Source organism: Heterodontus francisci, chromosome 41 (assembly GCF_036365525.1).
Source record: "Heterodontus francisci isolate sHetFra1 chromosome 41, sHetFra1.hap1, whole genome shotgun sequence".
In the NCBI taxonomy this organism is placed as follows: domain Eukaryota; kingdom Metazoa; phylum Chordata; class Chondrichthyes; order Heterodontiformes; family Heterodontidae; genus Heterodontus; species Heterodontus francisci.
In genome coordinates, this window is record NC_090411.1 from 21,006,807 (window position 1) to 21,023,725 (window position 16,919).

Consider the following 16,919-nt stretch of genomic DNA (forward strand, 5'->3'; position numbering starts at 1 on the left):
GAGGGAGTGTTGCACTGTCGCAGGTACTGAATTCTGGATAGGACATTAAACCAAGGCCCTGACTGCCCTCTCAGGTGAATGTAAAAGATCCCATGGCGCTATTAGAAGAAAGTTAGAGGAGTTCTCGCCAGTGTCTTGTTGAAATTTTATCTCACAATCAACGTCACTAAATCACAGATTATCTGCTCACTATCACATTGCTGTTTGTGGGAGCTTGCTGTGCACAAATTGACTGTCGGGTTTCCTACATTACAAGTTACTACACCCCAAAAGTACCTCATTAGTTGTACAGTGCTTTGGGAAGTCCTGAGGATGTGAAAGGTGCTATATCAATGCGAGTCTTTTTCTTCTCATCTTGAAGGTGGTGAGAATGTGGAACTCGCTACTACAGGGAGTGGTTGAGGTGGATTGCGTAGATGCATTTAAGGGGAAACTAGATAAACACACGAGGGAGGAAGGAATAGAAGGGCATGCTGATAGGGGGAGATGAAGAGGAGTGGGAGGAAGTTCGTGTGGATCATAAACACTAACATGGGCCTGTTGGACCGAATGGCCTGTATCTGTGCTGTACATTCTATGCCAAACAGAAGCGGGGGAAGGACAGACATGAACCCACAGCTTGAGTTCTGGACTTTGCTTTGCCGCTGATGTAATTTCACTGAAAACCTCAGTAATGGTAATAATTAAAGCCTCCCCTTCACAAGGCACAATAGGAAAAATGGACTAGTAATCTTCCGGTGTCTGTTTACATTATGGAAACAAGGCAACAATAATTAGTGGTCTAACTAACTTCTGGTGCAGTTAGTCGGAGTGCAGTGAGTGGTGCCAACTAATATTAATAAGATGATACTGCTTCTAATATTTGTTGGCATTTTTGCACTCTGGTAGATCTCTCGATCCCACTTGCTAGTGCAGCAACAGGCCAGCCCCCAGGCTCCTGCCTGCACTGCCATTGAGTTAGCTTGTTTAAAAAAAAGCATAGAAACACAAAAGGCCCATCGAGCCTCCCTAGCTCCTTAGGCCCTGGCCCCGACAGTTGCCGGGCAACAAGCTCACAGGCCTCTGGAATGAGGGGAGTGAAATGGGTCTTCGCCAGTAGCACAAAATGGCCTCCTAAACACTGCACCCTGTTTTATTCTATGGAAAAGAAAGTCGGACCCAGTATAAGACAGGCCACCAATTCACCATGTTGTTTCGTACTACTGACTAGAACCAAATTCACCCCTTACCTCTCTTGAATTGGTCAAATGTGATCTAATGGAGGTGTTTGAGATGATTTAAGGATTTGTTATGGTACACAAGGAGAAACTAGTTCCTCCGGGGAGTCCAAAACAAGGGGGCATAACCTTAAAATTAGAACTAGAGGTGATATCAGGAAACAATTGTTCACACAAAAGGTAGTGGAAATATGGAACTCTCTCCTCCAACATTTCAAAACTGAGATTTATGTTCGGCAAGAGTATTAAGGGATATAAATGCTGGGGAGATGGAGTTAAGATGCAGATCAGCCATGGCCTGATTGAATGGTGGAACAGGCTTGAAGGGCTGAATGGCCTCCTCCTGCTCCTATGTTTCATGAGGAAGCCTGCAAGAAATCCTTTGGGCTTCTCCTTGGCACACATGTTGAGACTGACCAATAGCTTTGAGAACACTGACACAGCCCTAGAAAAGTTGACAGCACAAAGCAGCCCTGAATGTCAGCCTATGACGTGTAAAGACAAGGAATTAGACTGAAAGTGCAGCGGGACACAGGCTCACCATGAATTAAACCGCGGGTGTTCCCAACATTCCATTATTTCACGTCAGGGAAAACTCTTAAATGACACAAAAACACAGTTTGCAGCTACAGTGGACTTAGAAATGACTAAAGGCACTCTAAACATGAAAATACGACTGGGTAAATTTCAACATCACGGACGCGAGGAGGTGCTGCAGCTCGGATGCAACGTCAACGGCTATGAAGCACTTTGCGATGTCCAATGGATGTGTTAAGGCACTATACAAATGCAAGTTCGCTCTGTCTTCTTTCTTAATGTGGCTTGACTGTGGACAGGGGCTGCTCCATCCATTTAGCAGTGAAGAACATCAGTGGGACATTGTGAACAGTGCCATGAATAATTAGTAGAACTTTAATAGATTGCAATCCCTGGGCCTTAAGCAGTCATGAAGGTCCAGTTGAAAGCGTTAAATTCAAGCTCACTGTTGAAAACCATGCTAAACAATTTGGTGAGCAGGATACGGGTATTGCGAAGTGAACATGTAAGTGCTCATTCATTATTTACAGCAACTGTCACTTCTAGCCCCTGTTGCTCTTCTGATTGCATCAGAAAAGTTTATTTCCTCTTATTGAGAATAAAAATTATTTTGTGCTGAAAGACAAGTACAACATGATCTTACCTGGACATGTTCATCTCCGTCTGAGGTCTGCGGGCCTTCTCCAAGCCGAGTTTGGTGAAAATCCCCACCAGCACCATAATGGCCACCACGCCACAGATGATGTAGACGATCATGTTGGTTTTATCCTTCGTTGGGTCTTCGATGGTGTCGTCTACTTTCACAGGGGGCTTTCCGGTGTTCGCCCAGTTCGGCGTGTCGTAGTTGGTGCAGGTGCTCTGGTCCAGGCGGTCGTGCTTAAACTCACAGCAGAACCGGTAGCCGCACGTCCCACAGCAATAAAGGTAGGTGCCCGCGTTGCAGTTAAACGGGGGGTCCCACTGCCCCATCACGTCATAGTAGCCTCGACACCTATCTGAGATCTGAGGCGTCTCCGTTGACCCTGGTGTGTCCTCTGAAGGGGAGATCTTGGTGCCATTGTCGGACTGCACGACGACACCTTCCAACTGCTCCACCTTGCCGCTGTGCGCACTGGCCCAGATCAGCACCTGTCCCAACAAGAAGTAACCCCAAAGCCCAACCGTTAAGTGGAACTCCATTGAGACTTGCATTCAAAGCAAGCGCTGAGAGATTAGTCAAGTCTCGGAAGACGATGCGATGGAAATTGTTGGAGATGTCGTACAGTCAGAGGCAGCTGCCTCTTCTTGAAGGTTGACGCTCAATGTGCTCGGGCAAACTTTGAAGATGATGGCAGATGTGGTGACATGCAGCTTCGAAAAACAGTCCAGCACTCAAGCCAGCCTCCCAGAAGCCCTTTTCTCTTTACGTGAATGTGTGTGTGTATGTGTGTGAGAAAGCTTGGACAGCTGCCAACGCTCCAGATCTGCTGTTGCGATGAGCTGGAGGGTGAGACGGTAAATCACATCATTGCTCGAACCCTGTAGGAATCAGGACAGACACAGACCCATAACAACTCACCATCATACTCAATAAACACAGTGCCACTAACGCAGGATTATTCATGGCTAACAGCACTCAATCATTTTGCCCGCGATTCTCTTTGGACAGGGGATCCATTATTTTATTAAAAGCTATTCCTGTCATACCATCAGATTTTTTATTTTTTATGAGTTTATCATCAACATGCTGCTTCCTTTCAGGGAGGGCTGGGTGTGGACATCTGTTTTCTCCACAGCTACAGTCAGTGTGACTTTATATACATTGAGGGAGAGGGAAGCTCACTGAGGGAAATGGGTGAGGCCCCCAACGTGAGTCTTCTTCACCCTTGCCCTTGCTCCTCAAGATGGTTTATTTTTTCACTACAATTTACATAGTATGGCCAGAAACAGGCCATTCAGCCCATCTGGTCTATGTCAGTCTTTATACTCCACACGGGCCTCCTCCCATCTCTCTTCATCTCAACCTATCAGCACATCCTTCTATTCCTTTCCCCTTCATGCGTTTTTCTAGCTTCTCCTTAAATGCATCTATGCTATTCACATGAACTACTCCCTGTGGTAGCAAGCTTAATAAGGCATACGGGATCCTGGGCTTTAGAAATAGAGGCATAGAGTACATAGAGTTATGGTGAACCTTTATAAAACACTGATTCGACCTCAACTGCAGTATTGTGTCCAATTCTGGGCACCACACTTTAGGAAGGATGTGAAGGCATTAGAGAGGATGAAGAAAAGATTTTTGAGGATGGTTCTAGGGATGAGGGACTTCAGTTACATGGATAGATTGGAGAAGCTGGGGCCGTTCTCCTTAGAGAAGGTTGAGAGGAGATTTGATAGCAGTGTTCAAAATCATGAGGGGTCCGGACAGAGCAGATCAGGAAGAAACTGTCCCCATTGGTGGAAGGGTCAAGAACCAGAAGACACCGATTTAAGGTGAATGGCAAAAGGACTAAAGGCGACGTGAGGAAAAACTTTTTGATGCAGCGAGTGCTTAGGATCTGGAATGTACTGCCTGAGAGTGTGGTGGAGGCAGATGCAATTATGGCTTTCAAAAGAGAATTGGACAATTACCTGACGAGAAATAAAATTTACAGGGAAAAGGCGGGGAGTGGGACTCGCTGAGTTGCTCTTGCAGAGAGCTGGCACGGACACGACGGGTCGAATAGCCTCCTTTTGTGTTGTAACCATTCTACGATTCAATGATACTATGACCAATTTTTGAACCATCTGCAAACTTCTTAGTCTATGATTCTCTACCTCTACCCTGACAAACCCCTTCATAATTTTAAAGACCCCTATTAGGTTACACCTCAACCTTCTCTTTTCTCAAGAAAAGGGTCCCAGCCTGTTCAGTCTTTCCCAATAGTAATAATCTCGTAGCTGTGGTATCATCCTTGTCAATCTTATTTGAATCTTCTCCGGTGCCTCTGTATTATTTTGTGATATGGAAACCAGAACAGTTCACAAGTTGCTCTGAATAATGCAACAGCTGCAGACTGATGCAGCTACCAGAGTGAAGTGTTGAACTTGACTCCGATCTCCTGCCTGTTACATCATTCAATATAAAAGAACGTTACCAGGCTCTAGGACAAACTTCCTCATTGATTGCGTCCAATGATGTGAATTGGAAGAGTTCATGATATCAGCAGGGGACAACTTGCATTATTTCATAGAATAGTACAGCACAGGTGGTGACCATTCAGCCCATCGAGTGTGCTGGCTCTTTCGAAGAGCTTTCTAATTAGTCCCACACCCCTGCTCTTTCCCCATATCCCTGTAATTTTTTCTCCTTCAAATTCTTCTCTGAAGACGACTATTGAACCTGTTCCCACCATCAAGCAGTGCATTCCAATTCCAACCACTTGTTCCGTAAGCAAGTTTCCCCTCATGTCACCTCTTTTCAATCACTTTAAATCTGTGCCCTTTGGTTATCGACCCTTCAGCCACTGAAAACAGTTTCTCTTTATTTACTCTGTCTAAACCCTTCATGATTTTAAACACCTCTATTGAATTTCCTCTTAGCTTTCTCTGCTCTAAGGAAAACACCTTTAATATACACCTTAAACATCTCAAGATGCTTCAGGGGAGTGTGATCATACATTTTTGTCTGCCTCCATCTCAAATTAGAGAAAGGTGACCAAAAACTTGGTCAAATAGGTAGCATCTTAAAGGAGGAAGAGGGAGGTAAAGAAGTGGAGAGGTTTAGGGAGGGAATTTCAGAGCTTGAGGCCTGGGAAGCTGAAGGCACAGTCGCCAATGGTGGAGCAGTGGAAATCAGACAGGCGCAAGAGGTCAGAATGGGAGGACTGCAGAGATCCTGCAGGAGGTCACAGGGATTTGGGAGGGGGGGGGGCAGGCATGTGGTGGGAGTATGCCGACCGGAAGTGGTCGTAAACTGTGCAATAGAGCTGAATTAACAGCAACAGAAATACAACTGTTATCCCAGCGTGCCCTTTAGCGACCAGCTCAAGAACCCCTGTGCAGCACTAATGCAGCAATTGCTCCTGTGCAACATGGCCAGCTCCCAGGTGAAGTGATAAGAGTCATAGAACTGTACAGGAGGCAGCAATTTGACCCATTGTGTGTAGGCTGGCTCAGGGCTTGATGTCAGGAAGCACTTCTTCATGCAAAGGGTAGTGGAAATCTGGAACGCTCGGCACCAGCAAAGCTGTTGGGGCTGGGGGGGGGGGGGTGGTGGCGGGGGTCAAATGACAATTTGGAAACAGAGATTGATTGATTTTTATTGGGCAGGAGTATTAAAGGTTTCGGAACCAAGGCAAGTAAATGGAGATAAGATGCAGTTCAGCCATGTAACAATTGAATGGCAAAAGAGACTCGAGGGGCTGAATGGCCTCTTCCTATTCATAAACAAACGAGGCTGGCGGAGCAATTTCTTCCGGCCTCAGTGGGTGCAAAGACAGGATCACTGGGATCTCTGCCCAGTCTGGGCGACTTCCAATTGCGAGGGTCCTGACCAGACCAATGGGTAACAAGTGGGCACTTGAGCCAGTTCCTGGCATGGCCTGTGACTTTACGACCAGACCTCAGGTGGTGAAAAGGAGGGGGGCGTGGGCGAGGGAGGGGGCTGGCTGGAGATGCCGGATTGCTCAGTGAGTACGTGCCACTTGGCTGGATATCTCGAAAATGTCCCCACCTCCTGCTCACAGGAACATTGCACTCGATTCATATCAAAATAGCAAGAAAGACACGGCTGCCTCAATATGCACTGGCAGCAGAAAAACCCGTTAAAGCTGCCGCCAAATATGCCATGCTGAAGAATTAATGGGGAAATCTTTTGTCATCGCCGCAGTTTCTCTTTGGCTGTACGTTGTGTGATCCTAGCTCCTGTGTAGCTCGCTGTGGAGCGCCCTGGGGCATTTTACTACAAGTTGTCTGGTCGCTTATTCGCTGTTTGTGGGAACTTGCTGTGCGCAACATAAATTCAAGTTGTTGTTGTTGTTTACGAGCCTTGCAGAGAGTGCAGCAGCGGATAAAGCAGCTGTCAGTCCAGCGGCTGCTCAGCAACATTGCAAACACTAAGAAAGAGCTCTGCATTTATGTAGCACCTTTCAAGTCCTCAGGACATCCCAAAGCACTTCACAGCCAATGAAGTACTCCCGAAGTGCAGTCACTGTTTTAGATTGCCGCAAACGCTTCAGCCAATTTGCGCACAGCAAGCTCCCACAAACAGCGAATAAGTGACCAGACAACTTGTCTCTGGCAGCGTTGGCTGAAGGGTGAATGTTGGCCAGGACGCCATTGAGAACCGCCCTGCAATTTGTCGAATAGTGTCATGGGCTCATTTACAGCCAACTGTGAGGGCAGACAGGGCCTCAACTGAAAGACAGCACCTCCGACAGTGCAGCACTCCCTGTTCAAGCCTCTGGAGTGGGACTTGAACCCACGACCTTTTGACTGCTATCAGCTGACTGTTACCAAGCTGATTTGTTGCAGCGTTACATAATTCCAGGGCAAGAATGGTTTAAGGGAAACCTTTGATGTGAATAAAATGAACAAGGAGACAGAATCGGGAGTCGTGTGGGGTCAGAAAGGCTCTAAACTCATTCTATATCTGACCTTTACAGGCGAGACTCCCGTCTACCAGCCTGAGTTGGATTATACCTTGTGTCCCACCTTCTAGGTCCATGTGGTGCAGTTACTTGAATGTTGTGGCTTTCAGCTGTGCCCTAGGAGTACAGTTGCCAACCCTCCAGGACTGCCCTGGAGTCTCCAGGGTCAAAGGTTAGTCTGGTGGGACAGTGCTGCAAGCAACAGCCACGAGAAAAAGCATAGGGACATTTTTCTGTTCATTAGTTTTAAAATATTGGAGGTTGGAATAAGGGCTGTTTGACTGGGGTGGGGTGGGGGGGGGGGGGAGGCCTGGTTGAAAGGCAGAGGTCATGCGATGAAACCTCCAGGAACACATTCAATAATAGTTGGCAACCCGACCCGGGACTCAAGTCCACAATCCAGGCTAACACTGCAGCCTGGTACAAGGGAATGCTGGAGATCAGACCTTCAGATCTAGGTATGAGGGAGTTTAGCTACAAGGTAAGATTGGAAAACCTGGGATTGTTCTCCCTGCATAAAAGGATATTGAGGGGAGATTTGATGGAGTTGTACAAGATTATGACAGGTTTAGATAATGTAGACAAGGAAAAGCTATTCCCATTAACAAATGGTGCAAGGACTAGGGACTCAGATTAAAAGTCTTGGGCAAAAGATGCATAGGGAATATGAAGAAGCACTTTTTTTTTATGCAATGGGTGGTAATGGTCTGGAACTCGCTGCCCATGAGGGGGAAATGGCAGTGGAGACGATCAATGACTTCAAAAGAAAATTGGATGGCCACTTGAGAGAAATAAACTTGCAGCGCTATGGGGAACGAGCGGGGCAACGGAACTGGATTTCTCTATATAGGGCCAGCATAGACTTGATGGGCCGAATGGCCTCGTGCTGTGCCATCATGAACATGTGATACCCTCCTGTTCTGGTCGGTCAGCTAGACATTAAAACTATAATTGCTAGCTCTGGTTAGACCCCATTTAGAGTATTATATTCAGTCCTGGGCACCTAACCTCAGGAAGAATATATTGGCCTTGGCGGGGGGGGCGGGGGGGGATGCAAAGCAGATTCACCAGAATGATACCAGGGCTAAAAGGGTTAAATTATGAGGGCAAGTTGCACAGACAAGGTTTGTATTCACTTGAGTTTGGAAGATTAAGGGGTAATCTAACCAAGGTGTCTAAGATGACTACAAGACTCGATAGAAGATTTCAAAACTGAGATTGAATTTTGTTAGGTACGGGTATTAAGGATTATGGAACCAAGGTGGGTAGATGGAGTTAAAGTGCAGATCAACCATGATGCAACAGGCTCGAGGGGCTGAATGGCCTCCCCCTGTTCCTGTGCAGTGCAGAGCTTTTCTAGCTATGCGGAAAGGCCAGAGATTTGGCACAATAGCTCTGCAGTCCCCTCCCCGACACTTGCTCATCTGCGGTCGGATCTCCCAGACTCCTGGGCCAACACGCATCTCTAAACTAACTGACTGGCCACCATCTTAAAGCCATGTGAGAGATGTAGCAGGCACAAAATGGCTGCCGCTTTGGGTTTTTTTTTCATTCACCTAACAACAACACTCACTGCCCTTCCAAATGCGATCACTTGTACAGAAGTAGTTTGAGACAGTTGGGCACGGCAGAGTGGTGGAAATGGTGATGTCACAGAGATTGTGGAGTAAAATGTCCCCAAGGCGTTTCACAAGAGCGTTATTAAACAAAATTTGATCCTAAGAGTTATTAGGACAGGTGGCCAAAAGCTTGGTCACAGAGACAGGATAAGGAGCCAGATTGAAAGGCAATGTAGGCCAGCGAGCACAGGGGTGATGGGTGAACGAAACTGGGTCCCAGTTAGGATACGGGCAGCAGATTTATGGACGAGCTGAACTTTAAAGAGGGTGCAAATTGGGAGGCCGGCCATGAGTGTGTTGCAATAGTCAAGTCTAGAGGTAACAAAGACACAGATGAGATGAGCTGATGCAGAGGTGGAATTAGATGGTATAAGCGATAGAGGGAATATGGGGGGGGTTTGGAATCTCATCTCGGAGTCTGATAGGACGCCAAGTTTGCGAAGGGTCTGATTCAGCCTCAGACCGTGGCCGGAATGGTTATTTAAGTGCTGGTAAATGGGGATGAAAGTACTGAGGTAGCAGCTGTATGTGATGTATAAGAAATTAATTTATATATTCATGGATATAACTCGTAGGAGAGTGTTAGGTCCTAGCTCGATCGACCCACTGGGCAAAATATGTCTGTCACTTCTCCCCACCCCACCACAGTCCAGCTTTGCAATTCACCGCTTGTACTGAATCGAGCAAAGCACTGTCACTACCTCTGCATCCCTTCTCCCCACCCTCCCCCGACCCCCAGCAGCTCACTGCATAAATACAGCTGCCCCTCTGCGGCACTGAGTCACACAGAGCAAGTAGGCACCAGCTTCAATCCCTAGTCTGTGCTGAGTTAATTTTTCTGGTGTAGAGGCATTAATCTGGTCTCAGCATCAGGCTCGGTAAGGAGGGGTGACAAAAAAAAACACCCAGCCAGTTGCCCAATTCCCATCTGGCGGACAGGGGGTGCATGAGGGCCGGGAACGGGGATTCGGCAGGTCTGCGATGCCCCCTGCAGTCGAATAGCCAGCCTATCAATTATCTGGTCGCGGGCACACATGCGCAGGTGAGGTACCAGAAAGGGCGCTGGGGCAGCCACTGAGTCAGAATCCCGGCGGGGATTTGGCAGCTCCAGGTGAGGAGTGGGGAGAATTGGGAATAGTACAGACACAGGGAGAGAGAGAGAGAGAGAGACAGAGAGATGGGGCCACTGCAGATTCTCAAAGGGTTAACTCCAACTACATTTAAAAAAAATGAATCATTCTTTTTCACCAAATGTGAGCCTTAAAGACATGATGGGAAGAGAAGGATATTTGCATGTTGCTGGAGTTCAAACAGGAATATCGGGACCCAGAGAGCAAACACAGGTGCCTGTAACAGTCAGTGAGCTAAGGTGATGGGACGAAGCTTGCAGAGAGGCCATGGAAACAGGCTAAAGTTTAATGGTGAATTAAAGCACTCATTCCACCTGATTAACTGCTCACCCCGAAGGCAAACCCAGCTGTTAAAAAGGGCAAACAAAATACGGAACAATTAAAGAAAATAACTCCCAGCTTTGTTAATCCCCGTTTGTTGCTGCTGTCACTTTAAGCGAATCCTTTTTCTCCCTTGTGCCAACTCAAGTAAATGCCATTTAATTTAAAAATGACCCAGGCTCCCCTGTGGCGGGGCGGGTAGCCATGCTACCCTAGTTATGGCACTGAGGCAAACAGTAGGAACGAGGCAGGTGAGGGATGGTCAGCCATCTCAGGTTCTAAGTGTTGCCAACTTCGGTTGGACATAGTCCTGGAGGTTTCATCACCCGGAGCCTCACTCGGTTGAATAGCCATTCCTCCCCCAGTTTCTCTCCAATACTTTCACTGGTCTGTGCCGAGTTAGCCTGTATAAGGGTACGACAATTAGCCCTCAGGATTCCTCCAGTGGGAAGATGCGGGGAGGAGGGAGGGGTGAAATAATTATTCAGAATCCCAGCTCCCGATGACCCTCATTCCCCCCCCAAACCCCCTCACCACTGTAGCATTGCCAACCCTCCAGAACTGGCCTGGCGTCTCCTGGAAGATGCTGCTGCAAACAAAATGCAGGAGAGAAATCATAGGCGCATTAAACAAAATAGTGTGTAATTTTGATTCTTTGTTATAAATATACTGGAGTTGATAAAGAAAGAGGCTGTTTAACTGGGTGTGCGAGGTTCTCTAGGAAAACATCCAGCCAGAGTTGGCAACCATACCCGTAAACCCCCCCCCAACCACCAACCTCAGCCGACACTCAGTGCCCAGCCTCCTGCCTTGGGTGAGAAGCCAAAATGCAGTAACTAGCAGTGAAAGCCGACCCCAGTCAGGAGTCAGTGCTTTCAAGGGGAGGAATCTGGGGAAAACAAGCATTGATGGAGGAAGAATCTTTTTAAGCAAAGGGAATGTTAGAGCAGGGAATGTTTTTAGGGATAATGAAATCATTTTGTAACTCCATCCTCGTTACTCTGATGCGCAGAATGCAATCAATTGTTTTCGTGGCAACAATCTCCACTTCGCCGTTAACTCGAGGCTCCAACCTTCACAACATTACATGACTCGTGAGCTCTAACTGAGGTTCAGGTGAAAACAACCAAACACCAGACCAAATATAATCTGCAGACAAGTTCATCGAAGTTCCCTTCCATTGGCAAAGGAACCAGAGGCGACACAGGGGGTAACAGGTTTTTTACACAGCGAGTTGTTGTGATCTGGGATGCGCTGCCTAAGAGGGCGGTGGAAGCAGATTCAATAGCAATTTCCAAAAAGGAATTAGATAAAGACTTGAAGGGGAGAAATGTGCAGGGTTTTGGAGAACATAGAGTAGGATTAATTGGATTGCTCTTTCCAAGAGCTAGCACAGGCACAATGGGCTGAATGGCCTCCTTCTGTGCTTTATCATTGCGATTCTAATGTTCAGACTTAGTGCTGATCTAAGAACCTCTCCAGCTACCTGCTGAAAGGGTTAACGAAGTAGCTCAGAAATCTGTCTGTAAGACAAGGAGTTTAAGAGGCATTGTCTCTTCGACTTGAACATACTGTCTGTCGCCTTACACCTGTCTCTCTGTCCAAGTCCCCCACTGCATGGTCTATCCATCTCTCTTTCAATGAATGTGCATGTCATTTCCTTCAAATCTCTTCCTCTGTTTCTCTTTCACTCTCTCACTGTCCAGTTATTTTTCCACTGCCCATTCCACATTTCTCCTTCTCTCTGCCCACCTCTTTCTCTCTCCCTTTTTCCTCACTGTTTTCCATCTCTCTCCATGTCTCTCCCTCTCCTGTTCTCCTCTCTTCTTTTCTGTCTCCCCTTCTTTCTCTCTCTGTTCCTTTCTCTCACCCTGATCCCGTGTTAAACTAAGATCTCTGCTCTATACAGTTAACATTAAAGTTTTTTTTTTATTCATTTCAGGTGATTATTCCTGTTATCAAAAAAAGATAAACAGTCCATAACCAGAGGGAGAAAGATTTTAAAAAGTGACTCGACTCTTACTCTACAATCCAATGCTTCAGGTAGTTCAGGGAAGTAAATTAATTATATCTTTACATCAAACAGACCCCAGTAACAGGCACCAAGTCCACAGAACAGAAAGATTAAATCCTGCTGTTAAAGATTAAAACCTTTAAGGAAGAAAAGAACTTACCAGAAATGAATGAGAGCAACAAGGTTGACTTTGATTCAGGAGCTTATTAAGTCAGTCGGTGCTCTGCTCTTAATCCAATGCTTGAGCTGGGCGTTGTGGCTACTTAGTTTGTTATCGATGAACTCCAGCAGCTTGTTGTCGAAAGGACAGCCTCTCGTTTTTCTTTATCTGTGTATTCTCTCGCTCCCTCTCTCTCCTTCTCTTTCTATCTCTCTGGTCTATTGAGTGCCAGAATTAATCTGGCATCGCAGTTCCCAGCTAAGCATTACTGATCACAGTGCAAGCAATGAGACGACAGCTCTCCGAGTGAGCAATCAGCAGGCAGAAGAGAAAAGCTCCAACCGGAATGCTGACAAGATTTAAGCCCCGGTTGTAAAGAAACCCCATTAATATCAGCAGCGACCTGGAATGAAGATGATCTATATGAGCCTTTTGAACTCAAAGGAAAATATAAAGAGATTAAAAGTCTACAGTGCATTCTGTTTTGGGCTGTGTTTAACCCTTTTGGCGAGTTTGAACTTGAAAAGGAATTGCTAATACCGTGCAATTTGTTTCCCCCTTTAATTCCATTCCTGTTCAAAGTTTTTTGGGATCATACTGTGCAGCCGAGGGGGAAGCGTGCCACAGAGTCCACCCACCAATGAATTGCAGAGTGATGCTCCATCCACTACCTCAGAAGAGTGCCCCCTACCTGTTGCAGTGTGTCATCTCCCCCGCCAGCCATCTTGTGGCCTCTCTGACTGAGATTAGGAATTTAGTGCCAATTAGTGAACCTTTATCGTAAGCAGACAGGAAACGGTCCTCTCACAAACCTCTGTCAAAAAGATCAGTTTTTAACCCAATGCCCCACTCAGCTCCGCCATCACTCACAGCCTTTCAGACCCACCAGTCTGATTTGCTGTTTATTTTTTCCCTTTTGAGCTTCCTCTGCTTTAATTTTTCCTGATCCTTCGTCTACCTGAACAGGGAAGCTCTGTTGCCACGTGGAGGTTGGTTGCTCTGGAAGCAGAGAGCCAAACAATCACCTGTGTAGCTGGCTGGTTTCAGAAGGAAGAAAGAAATTGCATTTATATAGCGCCTTTCGCGACCTCAGGCATCCCAAATGCTTTCCAGCCAATGAGGCACTTTTGAAGTGTAATCATAGTTGTAATGTTGGAAAATGCAGCAGCCAACTTGCACACAGCAAGATCTCACAAAAGGAAATGTGATAAATGACCAGATAATCTGTTTTTGAGATGTTGGTTGAGGGATGAATATTGATCAGGACACCAGGGAGAACGCCCCTTCTCTTCTTCAAAATAGTGCCTTGCAGTCTTTTACACCCACCAGAAAGGGACTTCAGTCTAATGTGGCTCTTCTGGTCTTTTCCTAATTCTTTTTGCTAGCATTTTCTCTTAAATTCACTCATTGGAGTGCAAAAGAGTGCTATGGAGGCAGAGGAATCCAAGCATTCATAGCAGCAGTGAAAGTCCCCTATTAAAACTATGTGGTCTGCACTTTTCACTGAGGGCTTGCACTACCGCACTGAATACTCCACTTCCACGCCATTCTCTTGCTTCCTCTCACTTTACAGAAAGGGAACTACCCTTAATTCCTGCGTGAAACTCCTGCCACAGTGGCCTCCCTACGAGGGCCTCTGGTTAAAATAGCAGTCCGGCCCTGATGATGTCATTAGAGTCTGATCTGCCTATTTGAAGGAGGACTCTGGCGAGTCTTCGCTGGGTGTCTCCATCTTGCCTGCTCAGATGAGCAGGTAACAATCTGAACCCACAGGAAGAGACCTTGGGGGTCAAGGACTAAGATGAACTCGCACTAACAAACCCGCAAGGGCAAGCAATTCTTGCGTTTATATAGTTTCACAACCACAGGACATCCCAATACACTTTTCAGCCAATGAAGTACTTTTTTTGAAGTGTCATCTCTGCTATAATGCAGGGAACCCAGTAGCCAATTTGTGCACAGCAAGCTCCCACAAACAGCAAAGTAATGACCAGATAATTTGGTTGACCAATGTTGGCTGAGAAGCAAATATTTACCAAATATTGTACTCAAAACCCCCAGAGTGGGGCTTGAACTCACAGCCTTCAAACCCCAACACAGAGTGCTATTCACAGAGCCAGGACTGTCTCCCACGTGGGCGGGGTGGGGGGGGAATTAAAAAATATGACTTATTGACTGTGATGGAAACAGAGGCCAATCATGATACAGCATTCACTCGACACTTCTCAAGCAGTGAAAGCATTTATAGCCATCTTGACACATTAATATTGTTAATCTAGCAGTGGAGGGCACGATGGGTGAATCAATATGAGTAGATGACCCTGACTAGACCACATTTGTTGCTGATGCATAGTTGGTAACCTATTTGCCCAATATTTGTCATTTACATTGGAGGGGGGAGGGTAATTTTGGCTTTCAGTGACATGATGCCACGGAATCTTTTTCGTCAACCTGAGGGGGTAGGTGGGACCTCAGTTTAACATACTTTTGCAGCTCCTCATGGAGCATCACAAGGGCATTTTTTGATGGAGGAGGATGCCTCAAATACATAGAGGAGGAAGCAAGTGTTGTAATTACAGTCCTAGACCAGAGTTTGCTGGTTCAAATCCAACAATAGCCGCACCATGGAATTCAATAAATCTGCCGGATTGTCATAAAGAACCAAGTTGTTCACTAATATGAACTGTCCCTACCCTGTCCGGCCTATTTTAGTTCACACAATATTCCCTGTTGACTTTGGGGAAATAGGGTAAAACTGCGATATCATACCTGAGACCCATTTATACATCTCTCCCGAATTTTGCCTAAGGTTAAAGTTAGCCTCCAATGTCTCCATGGTGGCTCAATAGATCACCAACTAGTCATGGGCAATAAATGTGGCCTTGCCAGGGTGCCAAAAGTGGGCAAGAGTTGGAGAAAGGTGAGCACAACTCTTGGATGGCAGGACCTGTAACTTCCTTATATTACAAGTTACAACCCGCTGGAAAAGTGTTTCCGTGGCTGTAAGGCATGTTGGGATGTCCTGAGGTCATGAAAATGTGATAGAAATGCAAGTCTTTCTTTCTTTAAATCGGTGATTGCTGTTTTCTGCCAATGTCAGAGCAGTTCAAACTCCTGATGGCATTGTGCTAAAGTTAGGTCTGTATTTGGGCCCATACTTTTTTAAAATTTGTTCTTGGGATGTGAGCAGTTTTGGCAAAGCTAACATTTATTACCCATCTCTAAATGCCCTTGAGAAGGTGTTGGCGAGCTGCCTTCTTGAACAATCCATGCAGTGTAGGTACACCCACAGTGTTTTTTTTTCCACTGCAGTGGTTTGATATAAATGAATGGCTTGCTAGGCCAGTTGAAAATCAGCCACATGTTTTTATTATTCATTCATGGGATGTGGGTGTCATTGGCTAGGCCAACATTTGTTGCCCATCCCCAATTGCCCTTGAGAAAGCGGCAGTGAGCCGCCTTCTTGAACCACTGCAGTCCATCTGGTGCGGGTACACTTATAGTGCTGTTAGGAAAGGAGTTCCAGGATTTTGACCTGGTGGCAGTGAAGGAACAGCGATATAGTTCCAAGTCAGGATGGTTTGTGACTTGGAGGGGAACGTGCAGGTGGTGGTGTTCCCATGCATCTGCTGCCCTTGTTCTTCTAGGTGGTAGAGGTCGCGGGGTTGGACGGTGCTGTCTAAGGAGCCTTGGTGCATTGCTACACTGCATATTGTTGATGGTACACACTGCTGCCACTGTGCGTTGGTCGTGGAGGGAGTGAATGTTTAAGGCAGTGGATAGGGTGCCACTCAAGCGGGCTGCTTTGTCCTGGATGGTGTCGAGCTTCCTGAGTGTTGTTGGAGCTGCACTTATCTAGGGAAGTGGAGAGTATTCCATCATACTCCTGACTTGTGCCTTGTGGACAGGCTTTGGGGAGTCAGGTGGTGAGTTATTTGCTGGCATCTATGATGCTGGGGGCCTCAGGAAGAGGCCAAGATGGATCATCCACTTAGCACTTCTAGCTGAAGATGGTTGCGAATGCTTCAGCCTTGTCTTTTGCACTGGGATACGCCATAATTGAAGGTGGGGATATTTGTGGTGTCTCCTCCTCCTGTTAGTTGTTTAATTGTCCACCACCATTCACAACTGGAGACTGCAGAGACTGCAGAGGTTTGATCTGATCCGTTGGCTGTGGGATTGCTTAGCTCTGCCTATTGCAAGCTGCTTCCACTGTTTGGCACACAAGTAGTCCTGTGTTGTAGCTTCATCGGGTTGATACTTCATTTTTAGGTATGCCTGGTGCTGTTCCTGGCATGTTCTCCTCATTGAA

The 16,919-nt window shown here is 46.5% G+C and overlaps 1 protein-coding gene across 1 annotated transcript in view; it reads right to left on the reverse strand.

The window, feature by feature from the left end:
- Positions 1–2,933, reverse strand: part of LOC137353543 (protein shisa-9-like) — a 105,212-nt gene extending 102,279 nt beyond the window's left edge. Inside the window, exon 1 of the mRNA XM_068019910.1 lies at positions 2,398–2,933. Within this exon, the coding sequence (XP_067876011.1) occupies positions 2,398–2,933 (536 nt within the window). The remainder of the gene's footprint in view (positions 1–2,397) is intronic.
- Between the last annotated feature and the right edge of the window lie 13,986 nt (positions 2,934–16,919).